This window comes from Periophthalmus magnuspinnatus, chromosome 15, assembly GCF_009829125.3.
Source record: "Periophthalmus magnuspinnatus isolate fPerMag1 chromosome 15, fPerMag1.2.pri, whole genome shotgun sequence".
NCBI classification, from domain to species: domain Eukaryota; kingdom Metazoa; phylum Chordata; class Actinopteri; order Gobiiformes; family Gobiidae; genus Periophthalmus; species Periophthalmus magnuspinnatus.
Window position 1 is genome coordinate 10,828,783 of NC_047140.1, and position 25,242 is coordinate 10,854,024.

General features: G+C 44.0%; 2 protein-coding genes across 2 annotated transcripts; both read right to left on the reverse strand.

The window, feature by feature from the left end:
* Nucleotides 1-8,482: 8,482 nt before the first annotated feature.
* LOC117382923 (olfactory receptor 10A3-like) lies at nt 8,483-9,460 on the reverse strand. Its single transcript, XM_033980165.1, has one exon. It carries the CDS (start codon nt 9,458-9,460, stop codon nt 8,483-8,485), a length of 978 nt encoding a protein of 325 aa, XP_033836056.1.
* A 4,555-nt stretch (nt 9,461-14,015) lies between these two features.
* LOC117382924 (olfactory receptor 10A3-like) lies at nt 14,016-14,978 on the reverse strand. The gene has a single exon (XM_033980166.1). It carries the CDS (start codon nt 14,976-14,978, stop codon nt 14,016-14,018), a length of 963 nt encoding a protein of 320 aa, XP_033836057.1.
* Nucleotides 14,979-25,242: the final 10,264 nt, after the last annotated feature.

Here is a 25,242-nt window from a genome sequence, read left to right on the forward strand (position 1 = left end):
AGAAACGCCCCCAACACCGCGAGCGGCTCCGGGACTCCAGACGGAGCGGGACTTTGGGCTCAAGTTTAACTCCGGGTCCGACTCAAACAAACGGGACTCGTTTTATATCGATCTGTGGCTTTGGGTGTAGATTCATTCACAATGTCCTGTAAAACTGAGTTTAGATCTGGTTTAGATTTTGGGGCGGTTCAGTCCTGCGTGGTCCTGGTATAGTCCTGGTTTTGTACCAGTTTATACCTATTTTAGTTCTGGTTTACTTCTTATGTTCACATAGGACTAATCACCTAACTTCTTCGAATAAAGAAAAATGTAAATGTAACTGATGAAGCCAGTGCGGCCTAAGCGCCATTTTAACGCGTCTGTCATAAATGTGTCACATTTAAATCATAAAACTGCGCGGTCTCGTGCAGTACCGCTGTGGGCCGCTAGAGCGCAGCACGTGAGCTTTGTCTGAGCAGCTGCAGGGTCTGTGGTTTCCTTTGGTGATTTAAAGGTGCACTGTGTGACTTTTTGGTGGAGGCTTATGTGAGCTGTACCTGAGGCAGTCAGTGTAACTCGATGTTAAAAGTGATTAAAAAAAACCCCGAAATAAACAGTGAAAGACCAAAATCACAGTGGTAATGAATCTGAACAAACATTTAAATATAAAATTAAAAAAATGCTGAGTAAATGTTATTGAAAGTAAAGGAAGAAATGAAGGTCTGCCGCTGTATCATGGCCTGGAGTAGAAACCTCCTGGCCTGGAGCTCCCCTCGATCTCAGTGATCATGGAGGAGCCTCGTCACCTCCTGATGCAGGGGGAGAGCACTGGACCTGGTTTCTTGCCTTGTTCAGGGGGTCCTGGCATGGCCGTATGCGGCATTGAAGTCCATGAGGTCTGACCATGACCTCTGAACTTGGTCTTTTCTAGACAACTTCTATTGATAAAGTCTACAAATGTATTATTATGTTTGTGCAAGTGGATTATTTTAATATGTCCGTGACGTGCGAGGGTTTCTAGTCTGCCTATGCGTGTGTTTGTATATGTGTGTGTATATGTATGTGTGTGTAGTGGTGTGTTCTTTCATTAACAGCACATGAGAACTCAATAGAGTTCAGGAGCAGTTAACACATAAAGAGATTCTCCAGTTTTTAGTCACTTTATTTTTTGTCACTTTAATCACTTTATTTTTTGACAATTTTGAACTCTTAAACAGAGGGACCACCACCCCGGTCTGACAGTCCAGAGGTACCGTCCACCGACAGTCACGCGATGTTGCAGAGACGTGTCAGCCAAGACAGGCCAACAACGTCCAGAGATTTGAAGTACTCGGGACAGATCTCATCCACCCCCAGAGCCTTGCCACTGAGGAGCTCGCCAACCATCTTGGTGACTTCAGCCAGGGTGATAAACGAGTCCGTCTCCAGGTTCCCAGTCTCTGCTTCCTCTTCGGAAGACGTGAGAGTGGGATTGAGGAGATCCTCAAAGTATTCCTTCCACTGTCCGACATCATTCCCAGTCGAGGTCAGCAGCTCTCCACCCGCACTGTAAACAGTGTTGGTGAAGCGCTGCTTCTCCCTCCTAGGCGTCAGACGGTTTGCCAGAACCTCTTTGAAGCCCACCGATAGTCCTCCTCTGTGACCTCTCCGAACTCCTCCCAACCCCAAGTTTTTGCCTCTGCACCTGCATGAGCCATAGCACGCTTGGCCCACCAGTCCTTGTCAGCTTCCTTTGGAGTCCCACAAGCCAACAAGGCTCGATAGGACTCCTTCCTCAGCCTGACGGCATCCCTTACTTCCGGTGTCCACCACCGGGTTCAGGGCTTGCTTGTGACCACAGCTACGAGCAGCTGCATCGACAGTAGAGGCGGAGAACATGGCCCACTTGGAATCCATGTCCCCAGCCTCCCCTGGGATCTGGGCAGCGAGGTGACATTCTCAGAGCCAGTGTCTATGTCCAGAGATCCAGTCATTGATGCCCCCTCCTCGTGGGTCCATGGGAGAACCATGTTGCTCCTTTGGGCTCTGCCCAGACAGGCCTTGAAGGGAAAGGCCAGGTGACCAGGCGCTTGCTGTCAACCCCCCCACCCCAGGGCTGGCTCCAGGGTAGAGCCCCGGTAACCTCAATTTGGGTGATGTACCTGGCCTTATTTTATCCTCATCATGAAAGGCTTCTGAGCCACCAGGACCTGTTTGCCATGAGTGACCTTACCAGGGACATAAAGTCCCCAACAACATAGCTCTTGAAGGGTATGTCAAGTAATAAAGCTTTTTAGATGCATTATATAATCATCATCTGACCCCGGGTACTGTATTAGATTGCAACTGTCAGGGGAATAAACTTTTGAGATTTGAACTGACCGAATCCAGTTGTCATTTTGATAGAACACGCCTAACACTCTCAAGATCATTTGGGTGCTCAAACCCCTCCACCACGATAAGGTGGCAGTTCAAGGATGGTGTAAAGGGCAAATACAACCAGATTACATGAAATTTATAATAAATTAAATAAGTAAATTTCTTTCAGAATCTCCAGGGTCGACAACCCCCAGACCCCACTGCCTTCAACAGTATACAGTGGTGGATCACATTCTAAAAATAACCCGCAATAGGCGAAATCCGCAAAGTAGTCAGCTTTATTTTTTACAATTATTATATATATTTTAAGGGTGCTGGAAATATCCGCAGAAGATTTAAACAAAGATAACGGTATGGAAACGTTACTTGTAAAACTGGATACAGTGTTTTTGAGAAAAGAAAAAGACCGTGCTTATGAAGCGTACTCTTACTTTGACTCGATAGCAAATGACAGTGCGGTGTCCATGGCGGACTATATCATTGACTTTGAGCAGAGATACAACCAAATGAAAAAGTACAACATGACTCTGCCTGACGCTGTACTTGCCTTCAAGCTTCTGGACACAGTGTGTCTGGAGGAGAAAAACAGACAGCTCGCGCTTACTGCGTGCACTGAGCTGACGTTTGTATCTATGAAGGCAGCGTTAAAATGAATCTTTGGCGGAAATACAACAGGTGGAACGAACAACAGCAAAGAAAATCAAGATGCAGCGTTTTTTGGCAAGTATGGCAACCTGAGCACTATCCTCTGCTTCCTCCTATTTTCTCATCAGCAATGCTATTCACATGTTGTCCCCTGTCCCACTCCCCCTGTGGAGTGTAACTCTTTCAGATGTCCCGATGACAGCTGGACCCTCTCCTCCTCCCCACCTGCCCCTCCTCCACCCGCCTCCCTCTCCTCATCACCTGGCTCTCCTCCTCCTCGCCCGGCTCTCCTCCTCCTCCTCACCTGGCCCTCCTCCGCCCCCCTCCCTCCTCCTCGCCTGGCCGATTTCTCTTGTTTTGTCTGATTTTTCCTGTTTGTTTTTGTGTGTAGGCAGCACGGTGGCTGAGTGGCAACACTCATGCCTCACAGCAAGAAGGTTTGGTTCGATCCCCGGGTCGCCCAGGCCTTTCTGTGTGGAGTTTTGCATGTTTCTCCCCGTGTCTGGATGGGTTTCCTCCGGGTACTCCGGTTTCCCCTTCGAGACAACTGTTGGTGTGATTTTGGGCGTTACAAAAATAAAATGAATTGAATTTTTCACGGAGCAAAAACCGACTGAAAAATTCAGACGTAATGACCCATCACAGAGTGCGCATCAGTGGCAGCAGCCACAGCAAGGCAACAATCCACTCAACAAATACGGCAGGCGAACAAGATGCGCCATTTGTCAGAGCACGTACCATTGGGCAAAAGACTGTCCTCATCAGAGGAACAAAGTTAAGTTGACTGAAGGTGAAAATGGAGAGGAGTGTAACATCTCCCTGTTTACTAAAGCAGCTATGACTGACTCAGAAATCTTCCTAACAGAGTCATTGGGCTCTGTCATCATTGACACAGCTTGTACACATAGTGTGTGGTCAGAAGTGGCTAGACAGTTACGTAAAGGATCTTACCAAAAGACAAATTAACAAACTGTTGCAAACGGAATCTCCCAGCTGCCGACCATTTAGATTTGGAGATCATCAAGTTGTGTACTCCAACAGAAAAGTGAAACTCCCAGCCAAAATAGGTCAAAAAAGTGTCACATTGAAACTGAAGTAGTCCCTGCTGACATTCCTCTCTAGCAAAATGTCTCTGAAGAGAGCAGGAACTGTTTTAGACATGGAGAATGACAGTTCTCCATGTTAAGCAGCCTGTGTCTCTGGAGCTCACTAGTTCAGGCCACTACTGTGTGGCCATTAGAAATGTAAAGGCAGAAGTGAGCTGTAATGACGCTGATGTCCTGGTTGTTACTGCAGGCATGTCCCTAAAAGAAAAGCATAAAGTTCTTCTGAAACTTCACAAACAGTTTGGCCATACCTCTGCAGAGAGGCTGCAGAAGCTCATCCACAGTTCTGGAAATAGTGATCAAGACTGTCCTGTCATCCTGCAAGAAATCATTCGTGACTGTGAGATATGTCAAAGATACAGCAGAACCAAGCCCAAGCCTGCTGTTGGTTTGCCTTTAGCCTCAGTGTACAATGAGACAGTGGCAATGGATTTACATGAGCTGGAACCTGGCGTATGGTACTTCACATCATCGACCACTTCACACGTTTCAGCGCTGGAAACATCGTGTGGACCAAGAAACCGTTAGAGATTGTTAACTCTTTCATTCACTCGTGGATAAGCGTCCATGGAGCACCAAAACGGATCTACACTGACAATGGTGGAGAGTTCAACAATGAGGAGATACGAGACATGGCAGAAAACTTCAACATTGAGACAGAGACTACAGGAGGATACAGTCCCTGGAGCAATGGGTTGTTGAAGAGACACAACATGACACTGACAGAGATCCTCATGAAGGTGAAAAGGGAAAATGGGTGTGGTTGGCAAATTGCTTTAGACTGGGCCCTTATGGCTAAGAACAGTATGATCAATGTGCATGGTTACAGCCCACACCAGCTAGTATTTGGTCACAACCCTAATCTCCCTTCTGTTTTAGTTGATAAGTTACCTGCTCTAGAAGCCACAACTATGAGCACCAGAGTAGGGCAGCACATATCGGCACTACATGCCTCCAGGAGAGCTTTCACAGAGGTGGAATGCTCAGAATGAATAAGGAGGGCACTACACAGGCAGTTAGGAAATAAGCAGCATCAAGGAGCTCTTACAGTCTAAGAAAATAAAAGAGGTCTGTTGGTCAGAGGCTAAGTCACAGCTCGCTGACTGTCTGACTAAAAAGGGAGCTTCATCCATTATGTTTCTCAAAGCTCTAGATGAGGGTTTATGGTTGCTGTAATTTAATTTAATATTTTTTTTTATTTAACCAAAAACTGTTTTGCCATTGCGCCACTAATACTTTTGTGTACAGTCATTGTTCTGAAAGAAGGGTGTTACCTTACTAAAGCACACTTGATCCTTTTATTTATTTATTTTCTTTAAAGAGAGAGGGAGATTGGTAACTTCCCATGCTAGTTTTATGTTGTATCACGATACCACGCGAGAGGCGAGGTCTTCATTGTTTTTACCTGTCTGTGAACATGGCAGCTGAATAAAAAACTTGTCTGCAATAAGATCCTTGTGTTTTGGGGAATTTACAAATTTGACTGAACACATTCTGTACTGTACAGGAGACACGGCACGGAGGAGACTGATGGACATTGGCCATAGCCAATCAGGACGCAGAACACAATGCACATTCATATGCTGTAAAAAACAACAAAAAAACAAACAGCAATAAAGCATGTAAAATTGCACAAAAAACTTTGAAACAGAGAGGTCACGAAAGATGAACCACGATATAGTGAGGGACAGCTGTATGTCTCAAGACACATAGGCCTCTTCATAACACTCAGTGTTCAGCCTCTCTGCTTTGATGTGGTAATGATGCAATCCAAAAGAAAAGTATTTTTACATTATTTAAATACATTATACATTTTGTCAAACTCTTCTCCTGTGTACAGCCTTGGGCCCTGGGATTCCTGCAGGATTCTTTCTGCTGGGACCAAGTCCTTAGATACAGATAGATATAGATTGTTGCAAGCACAGACATGAGTGAGCTGATGAAACCGTGTGCACAGGCCAAATGCCCACGGAGAGTCAAAGGCCGTGTCTCAATTCGCCCACCTGGCCTTAGAATCACCATTGGAAGGGCGATTCCAAGGGCAGTTACGTAATTTCTGGTGCGACAAGGGGTGTCCCATTTCAACCCACCCTACTGAATGCGGCCGAAAACCTGCCCTTCCCTTTGCACCGTTTCCATGGAGATCGGACGTAACTGAAGCGTGCATCCGTGCACACTTCACGCACTTCTATATCCCATCATGCACCGCGGCTACGCAAAAAAGAGAAGAAAATGGAGTCCACTGCGCAATATACGTTCAAATGTTCGTACTGGTTTACCTCATCTACAACAGTGTGACATGAAACTTTTAAATCTGAATAAAGATAAGTACAGGCCGTGTGTTTGATGATTAAAAAGGAGGGGAGTTACATGGAATAAAGGAATGTGGAGTTATTGCTAGACAATAAGAGACATTATTATCATGAGAAATTATTATTGCAATAAGAATAATGTAAGAATGCTCGTTTCTATTGTAAGCGTCAAAGACCAAGAGACTGAAACGTAAAGTCAGAAGAGTTTAATGATCCACACAGGTAATGTGGACAATGAAGCAACGTTATTGACAGGCTCCTCATGCGCCGCTACCAGAGTTTTGGCCGACGTGGAGTGAAGACTCGCTAATGATTCTAAGTGTTTAACCCCTTAACGTTCTGACGGCCCGCCCTTGGGCAAAGATCCGCGCGTAAAATTACGCGCGCGTAATTGCGTAATTTTACGCACTGTTTTTCAGCAGTTTTGCATTTTAAACATGACGAAACGGACAAAACAAAGGAAGTACGCGACCGAGGACACTGTGGATGTTTGTACAAGTTAAAATAGAGGCATCTCGGACCTGGAGCGGTGAAGATCTCATGGTGGACTGAGGAGCAGAGGACCTTATGTTTTGATGGACTGGATGCTGTTCCTGATCGGTAAGTGTGGTTTATTCTGCTATTGACTTAATTGTGGGTCAAATGTGTATCATGTGTTAGCATTAGCTAATGCCAATCTGCGTCCCCCGACCACCACCAATCGTCACACACACCACTTGGGTGAAGTGTCTTGCCTAAGGACACAATGACAGAAGTTGGTCCGAGTGGGACTCGATCCTCCAACCTGTCACAGAATGACTCACACTGTCACGTGTGCAGTGTATTTTTAGTTTCCAGTGTGTGTTTGTTTACATTTTTGAAGTGTGTGTGTTTGTTCACTGTTTGCAGTGTGTAGTTTGTAAATATATATTTATTGTGACCTATACCACTTGTTTTGAATATATATGTTATATACAAATATACATTATTGTGTTTTGATATGATATATAAATGTACAGTAATAGAGCAGCTGTGCAGATACAGATTCCTCTCAGTGTGTTTTGGTCATTGACTGTCACTAGTTTGAGTTGTAAAAATCAAGCAAAAGCTTCACACAATGGCTTATACTCATAATACAAGTCAGAGCTTTATCATAAAAATGTTAAGTGTGTTTTCAACATTGGAGTTTACAGTAGGCTTGGTTTGGTTGGAAGCTCATGTTTTTCCATAGTTAAAATTAAATATTTATACTTCCAATAGCATTAACATACTACACAGGTCATGAGCAAGATTTGTGTCATTTTCATTGTATAAGTGGCTAAAGAACTTAATTAAAAGTCTTATAACAGAAATGTAAATGCAGTAATTTGATTCTTTTAATAAACCATTTAACTTGGATGGATGCGATGCAGCATGACCACAGTGCGCACGTCTGATGTTGCTCACACTGGTCCATGGGACCGCTCAGGGAGTTTGTGTGTTTGCTCAGACTCATGAAAACTTAGAGGGAACATTGGTCAAAGGGCTGGTTCACTTTATCAACTCATAATCATGTTCACATTTTTACAACAGGCAGGTCGTGGACATAAAGTGAGAATAGTAGGAGACCGAAGACTGACCCCTGTGGGACTCTGCTGTTTGCTTAAAATGGTGCATACCCAGAGCTGATCCAGGTCAAGACTGTGAAACGGCAGTGAGGTCATCCCTGAAGCTGTAACTCGAGTCACAAATCTCACGATTGTTTTTGATGTTGGATGTACGATCATGTGTAAAATAATAAAAATTATTCTTGTCACCGTTCCCACTTCAGGATCAGCGGGTGTCGTCTTGATGGACAGATTAAACCCAGATCAGCTGATGTCCTCTCGATGGACAGATTAAACTGTTCTCTTATGACATTAATAAAACAAAAGTCTAACAGAATGCAGCGGGTTTGTAGTTAATGGAGTCTAATAACTTGTCTTAGGGATTTCACAAGACTCTAAACTTTTCTCTTTCTTTTCACTTTGTGACAAAGTGCTGTTCACTCAGTCTGTACATAACTGTTTTATTTTATTTTTATTTCACACAAGATTTGAAAACATTTAATCGATTTTACTTTTGCTACTTAGAGCTCAACCGCAGGCCTTTCTGTACATATCTGAAGAGTAAGTGTTTACAGACGAGTCGTATTTTGGTCAAAACTAACCCGTAGATTAACGGGTTGAAGAGCGGCTGACACAGGAGGAAGTAGAGCGACAGGAGGATGCGTAGGGCATTTGGGAGGTAGCTCATGTTAAACCGTCCCTGAAGGACCTCAAAGAATGAGGCCACAGTGAAATTTAGCAGTGAGGCCAGGTGAGGCCCACAGGTGTGAACGGCTCGGTGCCACGTCTGCCCTGGGGCGCTGCGACACACTCGGAGTATGCGGCCGTACGTGTACAAAATGGTGACGAATGGGAAAACGATCACATTAAACGTCCCCACGATGCCGTATATGTTTATGATGGAGGTGTCGTAACAGGCCTGTCTCACTATGGGGTAATTATCACAGTAAACTTTGTCAATCACGTTACCGCAAAGTTCCAAAGATGAGCTCAGACTGATCAATACACCACTTCTTAACAAAGCATACATCCACGGAAACAAAACGAGGGCGGCTATCTTTTTCCGGCTCATGAGAGATTTATAGTGAAGTGGATGGCAAATGGCCACGTAGCGGTCGTACGACATGCTAGCTAACGTGAAGAACTCCACCGTCGCGTATCCGTGTATGACGTAAATCTGGAAAAAGCAAAAGGGAGCGGGAACAATGTGCGTGTCCTGTAGGATGTGGACCAGGAGGAAGGGGAAGAGCACTGCACTGCCGTAGAGTTCGTTTAGAAACAAGCTGCAGAGGAACACGTACATGGGCTCATGGAGGCTGCGGTTCAGAGCGATGACGAGGATAAGGAGAAGGTTGGAGAACACTATGAGAGCATAGAGCGTTAGCAGAACACAGAAGAAGAGCCAGCGCAGAGAGCCAGGGTGAGAGTACGCAGAGAGGACGAAGGACGCCACTGGAGTCGAGTTATGGCGCCGGAATGGGGACGGCCCTCGCATGATTAAGGTCAGAGGCCTGTCACAATAATAAAGCTTGAACCACGATATATTGCAACAGAGAAATAAATGATATTATGGAAACTACTTCACGCTGCTGACACAAAACAGGAGAATCACAGTGAACCCATTTAAATCTAGTCTCATTAAAAGGACTGAACTGTAACAGAATGACCCAATGAAAAAGAAGTTAGTTATTCTCCCCTCTGCATCTCAAGTCTCATCACGTCACATAAAAATGGCTAAAATCTCCTAATTTTTGTAAATAAACACGATAAATATTGACTGAGGTAATGTAGTGATTGTGTGACAGGTCTAGTCAGAGGAGTGGTCTGTGACAACAATAATTTTAACAGGTCGTAAGATCAGAACAGACTTGGGTGGCGTATGGTTGAAGCCTCCACATATGAAGTTTGTGAGGCCAGTCTCTACTAAATCAAACACATGAGTTCAACATTTATAAATTATGAATCTCTTTTGACTTTCAAACTGTCAGATTTTTACATCAAACTCTAAAATTAAAACCCAACACATCTGTACAGGTTTTTTCCTGTCCTTGGTTCATCTCCTCGTTGGGTGGACTGCAGCATTTTGCCCTCATTACAGTTCTGCCCAGACCCTGTCCTACAGCTCCCCTGCCCTACAGCTCCCCTGTCCTACAGCTCCCCTGTCCTACAGCTCCCCTGTCCTACAGCTCCCCTGTCCTACAGCTCCCCTGTCCTACAGCTCCCCTGTCCTACAGCTCTGACCTCAAAAAAGCTTCAGAAAAAGAATTCTTACATTTTCATGGACTTAAAAAGATGACTAAACAAGTGCCAATCCGAGGAAAAAATATACCTTACAAATCTAGGACAAAACCAGGTCTAAACCGGGACTACACCAGGACTAAACCAGGTCTAAACCAGGTTTAAAGCAGGTTTAAACCAGGTCTAAACCAGGTTTAAAGCAGGTCTAAACCAGGTCTAAACCAGGTCTAAACCAGGTCTAAACCAGGTTTAAAGCAGGTCTAAACCAGGTCTAAACCAGGTCTAAACCAGGTCTAAAGCAAAAGCCAAACCAGGTTCTAAACAAAAATGGTATTAGTAATAACATTGAGTTTAACAGAATCAAACCCAGATGCTGAAGTCACATTTGACTCATCTCAGTTTGAATTAAATATTTTTCAAAGCCAGCTCCACACATAGACTGTATGTATATCTTTTACACTATTCTGCTCTATAAATGCAGAAATGTCGTCTGTTTTAAATAAATGAATTTGATGTTAAATGGAACGTTCAAAATCATGCTTCATTAAAACAAGTCCTTCTATTACAGTAGAGTTTATACTAAAAAAGAAACTACAGTTTCAGAAATCTGAGAAACGCAAAAATCCACAGCTGAATTAGTTTGAAGAATCCAAAAATTAAACAACACAAAAATTAACTTTTTTTTTTTTTAAAAGAGCATTTTAAAAAAGCACATTGACTTTTAAAGTGTCCAGGAGTCGAGTTTTAAATAAAAGTGAGGTCTGGTTCAAATGTTTCTTTCAAAGTCCTCATCTTGAAGAGTGCAGTTTTTAGAGATGGGACTTTCGGCTCTTTTATGGGATCCAAATATTTTGGATCGGTTCATTTCAAAGAGCGGTTCAAAACACTGGCTCTTCTTCCATTTATGTGTATGACAGAAGCCTGATCACAGAGAAACGACCAGGGCTCAGATGTGTTAAAATGTTTCAAACTGAGAGTGGGAGTGAATTTACCCTTCAACAAACAAACAAACAAACAAAATACATTAAAATGATCTGTTTCACTATAATAATAATGTAAATAACAACATAACAATAATAATGAAAACCAAACTGTTCTGCTTCTGTTCTGATTCTTGTGTTCGTTCAGTCTTAATCAGGGTAAAAATCCATTCAAATCTGAAATGAAAAGATTCAGTTCTTTTAAAAAACGAGATCTGATTCAGTCTGTTCACGTTAAGGAGCCATTCAAAAGAGCCGACTCGTTCATGAACGCCACATCACCGATAGTTGATTTGTGCAGATGACACACAGACAGTGTGTTTTAAAGGTTCAACTTGAAGGAGGAACCAGGAACCAGGGGGAGGATCAGGGGGAGGACCAGGAAGGGGACCAGGAGGAGGCACAGGAGTAGGAGCGAGAGGGGAACCAGGAGGAGGACCAGGAGGAGGAGCGAGAAGGGGACCAGGAGGAGGACTGAGAGGGGGGTCAGGAGGAGGACTGAGAGGGGGATCAGGAGGAGGACTGAGAGGGGGATCAGGAGGAGGACCAGGAGGAGGACCGAGAGGGGGATCAGGAGGAGGACCGAGAGGGGGATCAATAGGAGGACCAGGAGAAGGACTGAGAGGGGGATCAGGAGGAGGACCAGGAGGAGGACCGAGAGGGGTATCAGGAGGAGGACCGAGAGGGGGATCAATAGGAGGACCAGGAGAAGGACTGAGAGGGGAATCAGGAGGAGGACTGAGAGGGGGATCAGGAGGAGGACTGAGAGAGGGATCAGGCGGAGGACCAGGAGGAGGAGAGAGAGGGGAACCAGGAGGAGGACCAGGAGGAGGACTGAAAGGGGGATCAGGAGGAGGACCAGGAGGAGGACCGAGAGGGGGATCAAGAGGAGGACTGAGAGGGGGATCAGGAGGAGGCCCAGGAGGAGGACTGAGAGGGGGATCAGGAGGAGGCCCAGGAGGAGGACTGAGAGGGGGATCAGGAGGAGGCCCAGGAGGAGGACTGAGAGGGAGATCAGGAGGAGGACTGAGAGGGGGATCAGGAGGAGGCCCAGGAGGAGGACTGAGAGGGAGATCAGGAGGAGGACTGAGAGGGGGATCAGGAGGAGGACCAGGAGGATTACCAGGAGATAATTCCACTTCTTGTGACACAGCTCCAGACAAACACTGTTTTCAATATTTACAATTAGAGGAGTCATGATACTAAAACATCAATACTCGATACCGATCCCACAATGATAATAAAAAACAAATAAGATTAAATAAGATTGTAAGTCTTGTGGACATTAGTTTCCAGAGTGGATTAGCCTCCAGCTAATCAGAGCTTTTAACTATGTTATAGTTGATTCTCCTCGCCGTTTATTTACCTGAAGTTGTATTTGGAGTGATTCATGTTTGAGTAATCTTTAATCTCTTATTTTCAAGACACCATTTTGTCAATTTACCCCCTTTTTCAGCTCCCTGGTACACGCCACTGTGACATACGCTCGTCTCTCTCCAGTTTTATTTTCTTAATCAGTGATACTCGTGGGATTCGGCAGCGTCGTGTAGTCATTTTGGTAAACATGTGTCGTAACGGGTGAGTGTAGCGGACCAAAGGATGCAGACTCGGGGAATATTTACAGGATTTATTGTAAGAATAGGACAAGTACAAACAGCGGGTGATCCGGAGGTGAGCAGGTGAGCAGGTGAGCAGGAACACAGGGACCGGGGACATGAAGGGACCACAGGACGACAGGCAGACCAGACGGGCGTAGGGCAGAGCAGGCAGGAGACATCCAGGGCCGGAACACAACAGGAACACGGGAACACGGAACGCAGGAACAGACAGGAATGCAGGGACGACAGGAATGCAGGGACACGATGCAGACAGGGTGAGGCCATGCAGACGATCACGCCCTGAGTGTCTTCCCCCATCTCCTCTTATCCACGGCAGGTGTGGTGATTAGCCAGATGGGGAGCAGGTGTGCGCGGGAGGAGCCGAGAGCTCCGCCCAGCTCCAGGTACAAGCAGGTGAGGGAGGGGGAAGAGCACACAGGGAGGAAAACCAGGAGTGGACAGTGCGGATCATGACAACATGAAAAAAATGGGCTGCTCACTAGTGATGTGCAGCTATCCATAGGGGGCGCCAACAGCATGCGCCATTTACGGTGACATCAGCTCCCATTGGGAGTTGCATTATTAAGTCCGTTTTAGATGAATATTGTGATTTAAAATGTGCAAATTATAACATAATGGTTCACGAGTGTCAGAGATTATAACTATAGAGAACACACAGACATGTAAGAATGTTCGTTTCTGGTGTAAGCGTCAAAGAGGACCAAGAGACTGAAACATAAAGTCAGAAGGTTTAATGAGTTCCACACAGGTAAAGTGAACAATGAAGCAACGGACTCTCCGGAAAGGATAGGTGGAGAGTCCTGGAATGTGCATGTTGACAGCTTTTATAGAGTCTCCCAGTGTGTGTGTGTGAGGGGGGTCCTCTTCTGGTCTGCATGGTGCTACACATTAAGAAACTTTAAGCAAAGTCGAACAAGGTGAATGTTTTATGACACTCTCAGAGTGGGAGTCACACTTTCCTTAGTAAGAGGGAGATAAGATGATGTGGCCTTTGTATATTGTCCACACGTCCTTGTAAGCTCCAACGCTGGTCAGCATAGCTTCTCTGTGAGATGCTATGCATTCCACATCCACTAGTGGGCACATGGTATTTACCTTAGCATTAGTAAATCAAGATATCAGTTTTACGTAGCACACTGCTAGAAAATACCTTACAGGCACAATGGGGCTGATTTAACTAACTTTGGAGGACATTTTGGTTTCTGCTTGTCCATCATTGGCCTTTCTGTACATATCTGAAGAGTAAGTGTTTACAGACGAGTCGTATTTTGGTCAAAACTAACCCGTAGATTAACGGGTTGAAGAGCGGCTGACACAGGAGGAAGTAGAGCGACAGGAGGATGCGTAGGGCATTTGGGAGGTAGCTCATGTCAAACCGTCCCTGAAGGACCTCAAAGAATGAGGCCACAGTGAAATTTAGCAGTGAGGCCAGGTGAGGCCCACAGGTGTGAACGGCTCGGTGCCACGTCTGCCCTGGGGCGCTGCGACACACTCGGAGTATGCGGCCGTACGTGTACAAAATGGTGACGAATGGGAAAACGATCACATTAAACGTCCCCACGATGCCGTATATGTTTATGATGGAGGTGTCGTAACAGGCCTGTCTCACTATGGGGTAATTATCACAGTAAACTTTGTCAATCACGTAACCGCAAAGTTCCAAAGATGAGCTCAGACTGATCATTACGCCCATCATTAACAAAGCATACGTCCAGGGAAACAAAACGAGGGCGGCTATCTTTTTCCGGCTCATGAGAGATTTATAGTGAAGTGGATGGCAAATGGCCACGTAGCGGTCGTATGACATGCTAGCTAACGTGAAGAACTCCACCGTCCCGTATCCGTGTATGACGTAAATCTGGAAAAAGCAAAAGGGAGCGGGAACAACGTGCGTGTCCCGTAGGATGTGGACCAGGAGGAAGGGGAAGAGCACTGCGCTGCCGTAGAGTTCGTTTAGAAACAAGCTGCAGAGGAACACGTACATGGGCTCGTGGAGGCTGCGGTTCAGAGCGATGACGAGGATGAGGAGAAGGTTGGAGAACACTATGAGAGCATAGAGCGTTAGCAGAACACAGAAGAAGAGCCAGCGCAGAGAGCCAGGGTGAGAGTACGCAGAGAGGACGAAGGACGCCACTGGAGTCGAGTTATGGCGCCGGAATGGGGACGGCCCTCGCATGATTAAGGTCAGAGGCCTGTCACAATAATAAAGCTTGAACCACGATATATTGCAACAGAGAAATAAATGATATTATGGAAACTACTTCACGCTGCTGACACAAAACAGGAGAATCACAGTGAACCCATTTAAATCTAGTCTCATTAAAAGGACTGAACTGTAACAGAATGACCCAATGAAAAAGAAGTTAGTTATTCTCCCCTCTGCATCTCAAGTCTCATCACGTCACATAAAAATGGCTAAAATCTCCTAATTTTTGTAAATAAACACGATAAATATTGACTGAGGTAATGTAGTGATTGTGTGACAGGTCTAGTCAGAGGAGTGGTCTGTGACAACAATGATTTTAACAGGTCGTAAGATCAGAACAGACTTGGGTGGCGTATGGTTGAAGCCTCCACATATGAAGTTTGTGAGGCCAGTCTCTACTAAATCAAACACAAGAGTTCAACATTTATAAATTATGAATCTCTTTTGACTTTCAAACTGTCAGATTTTTACATCAAACTCTAAAATTAAAACCCAACACATCTGTACAGGTTTTTTCCTGTCCTTGGTTCATCTCCTCGTTGGGTGGACTGCAGCATTTTGCCCTCATTACAGTTCTGCCCAGACCCTGTCCTACAGCTCCCCTGTCCTACAGCTCCCCTGTCCTACAGCTCCCCTGTCCTACAGCTCCCCTGTCCTACAGCTCCCCTGTCCTACAGCTCTGACCTCAAAAAAGCTTCAGAAAAAGAATTCTTACATTTTCATGGACTTAAAAAGATGACTAAACAAGTGCCAATCCGAGGAAAAAATATACCTTACAAATCTAGGACAAAACCAGGTCTAAACCGGGACTAAACCAGGTCTAAACCGGGACTACACCAGGACTAAACCAGGTCTAAACCAGGTTTAAAGCAGGTCTAAACCAGGTCTAAACCAGGTCTAAACCAGGTCTAAACCAGGTTTAAAGCAGGTCTAAACCAGGTCTAAAGCAAAAGCCAAACCAAGTTCTAAACAAAAATGGTATTAGTAATAACATTGAGTTTAACAGAATCAAACCCAGATGCTGAAGTCACATTTGACTCATCTCAGTTTGAATTAAATATTTTTCAAAGCCAGCTCCACACATAGACTGTATGTATATCTTTTACACTATTCTGCTCTATAAATGCAGAAATGTCGTCTGTTTTAAATAAATGAATTTGATGTTAAATGGAACGTTCAAAATCATGCTTCATTAAAACAAGTCCTTCTATTACAGTAGAGTTTATACTAAAAAAGAAACTAGTTTCAGAAATCTGAGAAACGCAAAAATCCACAGCTGAATTAGTTTGAAGAATCCAAAAATTAAACAACACAAAAATGAACTTTTTTTTTTTTTAAAAGAGCATTTTAAAAAAGCACATTGACTTTTAAAGTGTCCAGGAGTCGAGTTTTAAATAAAAGTGAGGTCTGGTTCAAATGTTTCTTTCAAAGTCCTCATCTTGAAGAGTGCAGTTTTTAAAGATGGGACTTTCGGCTCTTTTATGGGATCCAAATATTTTGGATCGGTTCATTTCAAAGAGCCGTTCAAAACACTGGCTCTTCTTCCATTTATGTGTATGACAGAAGCCTGATCACAGAGAAACGACCAGGGCTCAGATGTGTTAAAATGTTTCAAACTGAGAGTGGGAGTGAATTTACCCTTCTACATAAACAAAATACATTAAAATGATCTGTTTCACTATAATAATAATGTAAATAACAACATAACAATAATAATGAAAACCAAACTGTTCTGCTTCTGTTCTGATTCTTGTGTTCGTTCAGTCTTAATCAGGGTAAAAATCCATTCAAATCTGAAATGAAAAGATTCAGTTCTTTTAAAAAACGAGATCTGATTCAGTCTGTTCACGTTAAGGAGCCGTTCAAAAGAGCCGACTCGTTCATGAACGCCACATCACCGATAGTTGATTTGTGCAGATGACACACAGACAGTGTGTTTTAAAGGTTCAACTTGAAGGAGGAACCAGGAACCAGGGGGAGGATCAGGGGGAGGACCAGGAAGGGGACCAGGAGGAGGCCCAGGAGTAGGAGCGAGAGGGGAACCAGGAGGAGGACCAGGAGGAGGAGCGAGAGGGGGACCAGGAGGAGGACTGAGAGGGGGATCAGGAGGAGGACTGAGAGGGGGATCAGGAGGAGGACCGAGAGGGGGATCAGGAGGAGGACCGAGAGGGGGATCCATAGGAGGACCAGGAGAAGGACTGAGAGGGGGATCAGGCGGAGGACCAGGAGGAGGAGCGAGAGGGGAACCAGGAGGAGGACCAGGAGGAGGACTGAAAGGGGGATCAGGAGGAGGCCCAGGAGGAGGACCGAGAGGGGGATCAAGAGGAGGACCAGGAGGAGGACCGAGAGGGGGATCAGGAGGAGGACTGAGAGGGGGATCAGGAGGAGGCCCAGGAGGAGGACTGAGAGGGGGATCAGGAGGAGGCCCAGGAGGAGGACTGAGAGGGGGATCAGGAGGAGGCCCAGGAGGAGGACTGAGAGGGAGATCAGGAGGAGGACTGAGAGGGGGATCAGGAGGAGGACCAGGAGGATTACCAGGAGATAATTCCACTTCTTCTGACACAGCTCCAGACAAACACTGTTTTCAATATTTACAATTAGAGGAGTCATGATACTAAAACGTCAATACTCGATACCGATCCCACAATGATAATAAAAAACAAATAAGATTAAATAAGATTGTAAGTCTTGTGGACATTAGTTTCCAGAGTGGATTAGCCTCCAGCTAATCAGAGCTTTTAACTATGTTATAGTTGATTCTCCTCGCCGTTTATTTACCTGAAGTTGTATTTGGAGTGATTCATGTTTGAGTAATCTTTAATCTCTTATTTTCAAGACACCATTTTGTCAATTTACCCCCATTTTCAGCTCCCTGGTACATGCCACTGTGACATACGCTCGTCTCTCTCCAGTTTTATTTTCTTAATCAGTGATACTCGTGGGATTCGGCAGCGTCGTGTAGTCATTTTGGTAAACATGTGTCGTAACGGGTGAGTGTAGCGGACCAAAGGATGCAGACTCGGGGAATATTTACAGGATTTATTGTAAGAATAGGACAAGTACAAACAGCGGGTGATCCGGAGGTGAGCAGGTGAGCAGGTGAGCAGGAACACAGGGACCGGGGACATGAAGGGACCTCAGGACGGCAGGCAGACCAGACGGGCGTAGGGCAGAGCAGGCAGGAGACATCCAGGGCCGGAACACAACAGGAACACGGGAACACGGAACGCAGGAACAGACAGGAATGCAGGGACGACAGGAATGCAGGGACACGACGCAGACAGGGTGAGGCCATGCAGACGATCACACCCTGAGTGTCTTCCCCCATCTCCTCTTATCCACGGCAGGTGTGGTGATTAGCCAGATGGGGAGCAGGTGTGCGCGGGAGGAGCCGAGAGCTCCACCCAGCTCCAGGTACAGACAGGTGAGAGAGGGGGAAGAGCACACAGGGAGGAAAACCAGGAGTGGACAGTGTGGATCATGACAACATGAAAAAAATGGGCTGCTCACTAGTGATGTGCAGCTATCCATAGGGGGCGCCAACAGCATGCGCCATTTACGGTGACATCAGCTCCCATTGGGAATTGCATTATTAAGTCCGTTTTAGATGAATATTGTGATTTAAAATGTGCAAATTATAACATAATGGTTCACGAGTGTCAGAGATTATAACTATAGAGAACACACAGACATGTAAGAATGTTCGTTTCTGGTGTAAGCGTCAAAGAGGACCAAGAGACTGAAACATAAAGTCAGAAGGTTTAATGAGTTCCACACAGGTAAAGTGAACAATGAAGCAACGGACTCTCCGGAAAGGATAGGTGGAGAGTCCTGGAATGTGCATGTTGACAGCTTTTATAGAGTCTCCCAGTGTGTGTGTGTGAGGGGGGTCCTCTTCTGGTCTGCATGGTGCTACACATTAAGAAACTTTAAGCAAAGTCGAACAAGGTGAATGTTTTATGACACTCTCAGAGTGGGAGTCACACTTTCCTTAGTAAGAGGGAGATAAGATGATGTGGCCTTTGTATATTGTCCACACGTCCTTGTAAGCTCCAACGCTGGTCAGCATAGCTTCTCTGTGAGATGCTATGCATTCCACATTGTAAGAAATGTTCGTTTCTGATGCAAGCGTCAAAGAAGACTAAGAGACTGAAATATAAGTCAGAAGGGTTTAATGAATTCATCACAGGTAAAGTTAACAATGAAGCACCGGACTCTCAGGAAAGGATAGGAAGAGAGTCCTGAGATGTTTGTGTTTCCAGCTTTTATAGGCCTCCCAGTGTGTGAGGCGGGTCTTCCTCTCGGCAACATGTGGTTACACATTAAAAACCTTTTTGGCAAAATCCCTGAATGTGCGTTTTTAAGTCAATCAATCTCATTGTTTTATGACCCTCTGTCATGATGTCTGTTTGTGCTGCCCTCCTGTATTCTCTCTCCCCCTCCCTCACCTGTCTGTCTGGAGCTGGGCGGAGTCTCTGACTCCTTCTGCTCACACCTGGAGCGCATTAGCGCAATCACCCTCACCTGTGGTGGCGCATAAGAAGACTCGGCAGCCTACACTCGGAGCCAGACCGTCCGTGTGTAAAACGTGAATGTTCCAGCTCTGTTTTTGCATTCCTGTTACCCGTCTGCTTGTTCTCATTTTGGATTTTTGCCACCTTTCCAGACTCCTGCCTTCGCCCGCTCCTGCACCTGCCTCTACGCTCCGGTACAGTCATCCCACTCTGCACTGCCTGTCGTGCTCTCTGGCGTTCCACCTGCCTCTTACCCTGGGTCCCGCTCCTTGGACTACGCTGGCCCTGTCTGTCCTGGTCTCGTCCCCGCTTCCGTCTTCACTCCAGTCCCGGCTTCCCGTTCCCGACCCGCTCTCCTTCCGTCCTGCCTGCCTCCTGCTTCCTGGATCCTCGTGTGTGTGTGTGTGTGTTATCTGAACTGTTTAAGACTGTGATTCACTAAGACTTGTAAATAAACACTGTCAACCCGCTCTGAGTCCGCATACTTTGGTCCTAACCCGCACCGTTACAACACCCTCACAGGATGGGGGCACTCAGTCCTTGGTGAACAGGGCCACAGATAAGAAGTGGCCCTGGTCCTAGGTGTTCTTGGCCCCAGTGCTGTAGATTGCTTTACGACCCTCTCAGGGTGGGGGTCTTTGGTGAGTAGGGCTACAGGCATCTGGGGGTAGCATTACATTGTTAAAAAATACCTTACAATTCCCCCTTTTCACACCATGCTACATGGTGTGAACCCAACTATGAAAAATAAAAAGTAATATTTACAACAAGTAATAATAATAAAAAATTTAAGCAAGTATAATACTAAAGATAATAACAAAAGCATACACATTCATGAGTAGAATAAATGAAAATAATTTTGCTAAATTAAAGTACATGGATTTATGGGTACAAAATCTAAAAACCCATTTATTATAGTTTTGTCATTTTTTCACCTTCTGACTTAAATGGGAAAAGACATTTTGTGGTCCCGCTCCCGGCAACCGTCCGAAGACACCACATATACCCACAGTACTGTACATGATTATGCTATTATTAAACCAACCCAAAATCAAAAACATGAATTTCTCAAAATAACATTATACAGCATGTTTACACTGAATGTCCTCAGTCTCAGAGTCAGAAATAACTGCGATGTACATAGGAGGAGGGGTGTTAGAAGAAATAGGAAGTAGTGCCATTTGTTTTGCAGCAGTAACTTCTTTAGAAAAAGCTGTAGTCACACACCTTTCAACCATAGTACGAGCAAAAGGGATGAAACAACAGCCACAGACCATCAGTATGGTTAGAATTATGCTAAGAGAAGTGAAAAGCGAGAGAAAGAAAGTTTTCCATTTTCCGAAGCTATTAGAAAACCAATCACCTATTACATCATTAATTCCAGAGGCAGTAAGCATCTGGTCTGTAAAGCAGCTCTAGTTAGATTGGCCTGATACATAACATTGTAATGAATAGAATTAATTCTATCTACATTTTTATTAATGGTACACCAACCAACCAACAACCAACAAAGAATAGATTTGAAACCTGCAGCAACTTGGTTAGCAATCTTATAGTTAATGGAACATTCCCTAAATGATAACACCTTTTTTCCACACAATCCAGTTTTGAAAATTAAAATTAAATTTGTAATATCCCCCCTTTGACACATTTATATATTTATATATACATGTGTCAATTTTGGCTTCGTTCTCTCCTGCTGCAAGAGAACAGTCAAATTACTGTTGCTGAAATAAACATTTTGTGAAGCCCAAAACTGTTATTGATTAGTTGTTAGTGTTGTTATTGTGTGATTATTTCATAGGAACATGTAAAGGAAAAAAAAAAAAAGAAATTATGCAGCATCCACATTACAATTAATGTAGTATCTCTTTGAGAGTACTCATACAATGTCACAGTCATAATTAAGAAGAATCAAGTTCGGCCAAATCAGTTCTAATTTGTTTCAGAGTGCGTTCAGGAGGTTGAGCTCTGACGCAATGAGTAATGTGAATCCAGTGGCTCACTTTGCTTTTGTGGGCTTTGTCAAAAAAAAATTTCGATTCTAATAGCCCTTGAGCGACTGTTAAGTACCTTGTAAGGACCTACAAATTTGGGTTCAGTCCAATTAGGTTTAATACTTTTTACCAGTACCCAATCACCAGGTTTGATTGGGTCTTCCAAAGTTGACTCAGACGAGGTCTCCAGGTTCAGGATCTGTTGGGAAAGAACTAAACTTAAATTTGTTAATGCTTTGTAATAATCAGAGATTTCATGGTCTTGGTCATTTCTAGGTACACACACATCAGGTTGGAGAGGAGTGTCCATCCTTCTCCCAGTTAAGATCTCATGTGGAGAGAGATTGAGATGTTTATGTGGTGTGGATCGCATTGCCATCAGCGCTAATGGCAAGGCATCCAGCCACGTCATTTTGGTGGAGTTCATGATTTTAGCTAGATTGCTTTTCAATGTGCGATTTTCTCTTTCAACCAGGCCCTGGGATTGTGGGTGAAAGTCTGTTCCAAAATGTTTTATTCCAAAATATTCACACACTGCTGTCATATTTTTGTTAGAAAAGTGTGTGCCATTATCAGATCTGATGGTACGGGGAAACCCATACCTAGGAACAAATTCTCTTGTCAGCCACTTAATGACTGAATTAGCTGTCTCTCTCCTTACTGGGGTAACTTCGACCCATCTTGAGAAAGAGTTAGGTGCAACTAAACATCCGCCATGATAGCGCCAAAGTCCTTTTTTGTCCTTCTTCGCACCCTTGTCAGTCCAAACACTATGTTCATACGGTCCTGCGTGAGTCTGTAAGTCAATAATATCCTGCTCTATCAACTTCACTGAATCTTTCTCTTCATCCATCTGCACACACATATACTTTTTACTTGGAGGTCCCTTATAACCTGCTGCCTTTTTTGCTGCTGCATCTGCTGCTTCATTCCCTCTAGCTATAAGTGTTGTTCTTTCTGCATGGCCCTTGCATTTTAATACAGCTACTTCAGATGGGAATTTAACAGCTTCTATCAATTCAGTCATTTCTTTGAGATGTTTAATAGGTTGTCCAGTACTGGTTATGAATCCCTTACGCATTAAATGAGGGGCATCAATGTGTATCGCATGCGTTACATAAGCAGAATCAGAATATATATTTGCTGTTTGATCTTTAGCCAATTGCAATGCTCTGGTTAAAGCTATTACTTCTGCTAATTGTGCTGAAGCCCCTGGCATAAGTATCTCTTTAGCTTCCATGATTTCAAACTTTTGTCCAGTAGCTTTCACTATTGCATATGATGTTCTAATTTTCCCTGTGTTATCTCTATAGCTACATCCATCACAAAACAGCATTAGTTGTGGGTTCTGCATACAATGTTGGTACTAGAGTCATGTCTAGCCGTGCTGTCAGCGCAGTTGTGCGGTGTCCCTGTCCCTAGATCATTTGCCATATCAATGGTTGTGCCTTCAAATGTAATATGTGGCTGATCTAGTATTTGTTTGATTTTTTCTGTGCGTCGTTCTGAGAGTGTAAAAGCTACTGATTGTAAGTAGGCTGCTACTCCATGTTGTGTATGTATGATTAGAGGATGACATTTCACTATGTGTGCTGTTTTAATTATGGCCATAGATATAGCTGCTACATGTTGTGGGCATGTTGGATGTCCTTTTTCTATATTGTCTAATTTAACACTATGATACATAAGCACTTTACATTGACCTGCCACACCGTCCCCCTTTTTCTGATAAAGTATTGCATTGCCAACTCCATTTTTCTCATACACATCTAGGTGAAAAGGTATGGTATAATCTGGTACAGCCAAGTCACATGAATGTGCCATTTGTTGTTTTAAGGAAATAAATGCTTCCTCTGCCTCAATATTCCAGTTTAATTGAGCAGTAAGGTTAGTTGGTCCTGCCTCAGTTATCAGTGCTCTTAATGGGGCTGTGTGGTTGACATATTCAGGTAAATAGTTCTTACTGAAGCCTGTTAAACCTAAAAATGATAACATGTCTTTTACTATTTTAGGTTTAGGGTGGTGGAGTATGGTAGATCGATGTTGGTTTGAAACTGAGGAAGATGAGCCTGAAATTGATCTCCCAAGAAATACAACCCTTCGCCTTCCAAATTGTAATTTTGATTTACTAACTTTATACCCCTTTTCAGCCAATCGTGAAAGAGTGGAGTGGGTTGCAGTGAGAATGTCCTGTTCATTAGGGGAGGCTATGAGGATGTCATCTACATATTGTATAAGAACTGTACCACTTGGAAGCAAAAGGTCGGTAAGGTCTCTTTTCAAAGCCTGATTAAAATACCCCGGAGAGTGCACAAAACCTTGTGGTGCACGTGTATAAGTATACTGTTTCTGAATGTCGTTTCAAATATGTTGCATATGCATTATGTAGAAGCCCCAGTGCAACAGCTCTAATGTACAATGAAAAGAAATAGCCTAAATAATGTTATATTGGTAAATGATTATTTTCAGGAATGGAGCAAAACTGTTTCAAATAAATGAATACACTTCTAAATTTTGTAACTGGGTTAAAAACAAAATATTTGACTGTGTGGATCTGAGAACAGACTCCAGTCATGAGTGCCCAGGCAAACACAGCCCAAACGCAGCAGCAGAGACATTTTTACGGTGCCTTTAGAGGAGCAGCAGAGCACTTGAAGCTTTTGATTCAGTTCATTCATTTGTCATGTGACCAGTAGTGGAGGAGCCCAGTCCACAGATGAGTTTCAGAGCCAGCAGGACTTTCTTTGGTTTTAGTTCAGTTCATGTTTCTCAGTGACGCAGCAGCCATGTTTAGACAGTCTTTAGACAATAGCAGAGCAGAGCCAGTCCAGGTCATGTGACCTTTCAGTTCAGAGCTGGAGTGATGCACCTAGAGAGCCACTGCACTCAGACCACGCCCACCCAGACACAACAGGCCAAAGACCCATCTCAAATCCACTTCAGTCAAAACTAAAATATATTCAAAGTCTATTCCAACTTGTATGGACAAGTTGTTCATTTTCATCTAAAAAATGTGTAAACAGTTTGCATAAGAAATCTGTATCTATATTTACAATATCCTAAAGTTAAAGTGAGGGACTTTCAATAATTATAAAGACATGGTTTGAATTGTTTACTTAAATTTCAGCATGATCTAATTAAACAATTCTTCTAAAGTTTATGTGAATGCTCAAATAAATCATTACTGTCAGATGAGTTTAAAACATACTGCTCTTTCTTTTTATATGCATACTTCTGATGAGTACACTGTTCAGGGAGTGCAGGCTACTGAGAGTATGGTGATCTTTCATGCCTGACCCATGTAGGAGGGGTCAAAAGGTCAGTTGGAACTCTATCATAACCTGTGTTTGGTATATCACTAATATGTAAACCTTTTGGCCTTGTAGATTTAGGTTTAACATCAGTTGTAAACGAAGTCTCATACAATGGTTTATCTATTTTTGTTTTTATTTTACTAGAAACCTCTTCTAGTGTAGAACTTTGAGAGTGCTTATCATCACTTCCAAATTGTATTGTTTTTCTTATTGATTCATGCCCTTCACATTAACAAATTTCAGTGTTTTAACATCATCTGGGTCAATCAGTTGCCCTGTCATAGATGTTGCTCCTCCTGCACTGTTATCACTGATTGCTTCCATATTATAATCAAGCATTGTGTTTACTACTTTAATAGCTTCAATTGTTGTAGGTTCTTCTACTATGTCTACTAATCCTGCTTTAACT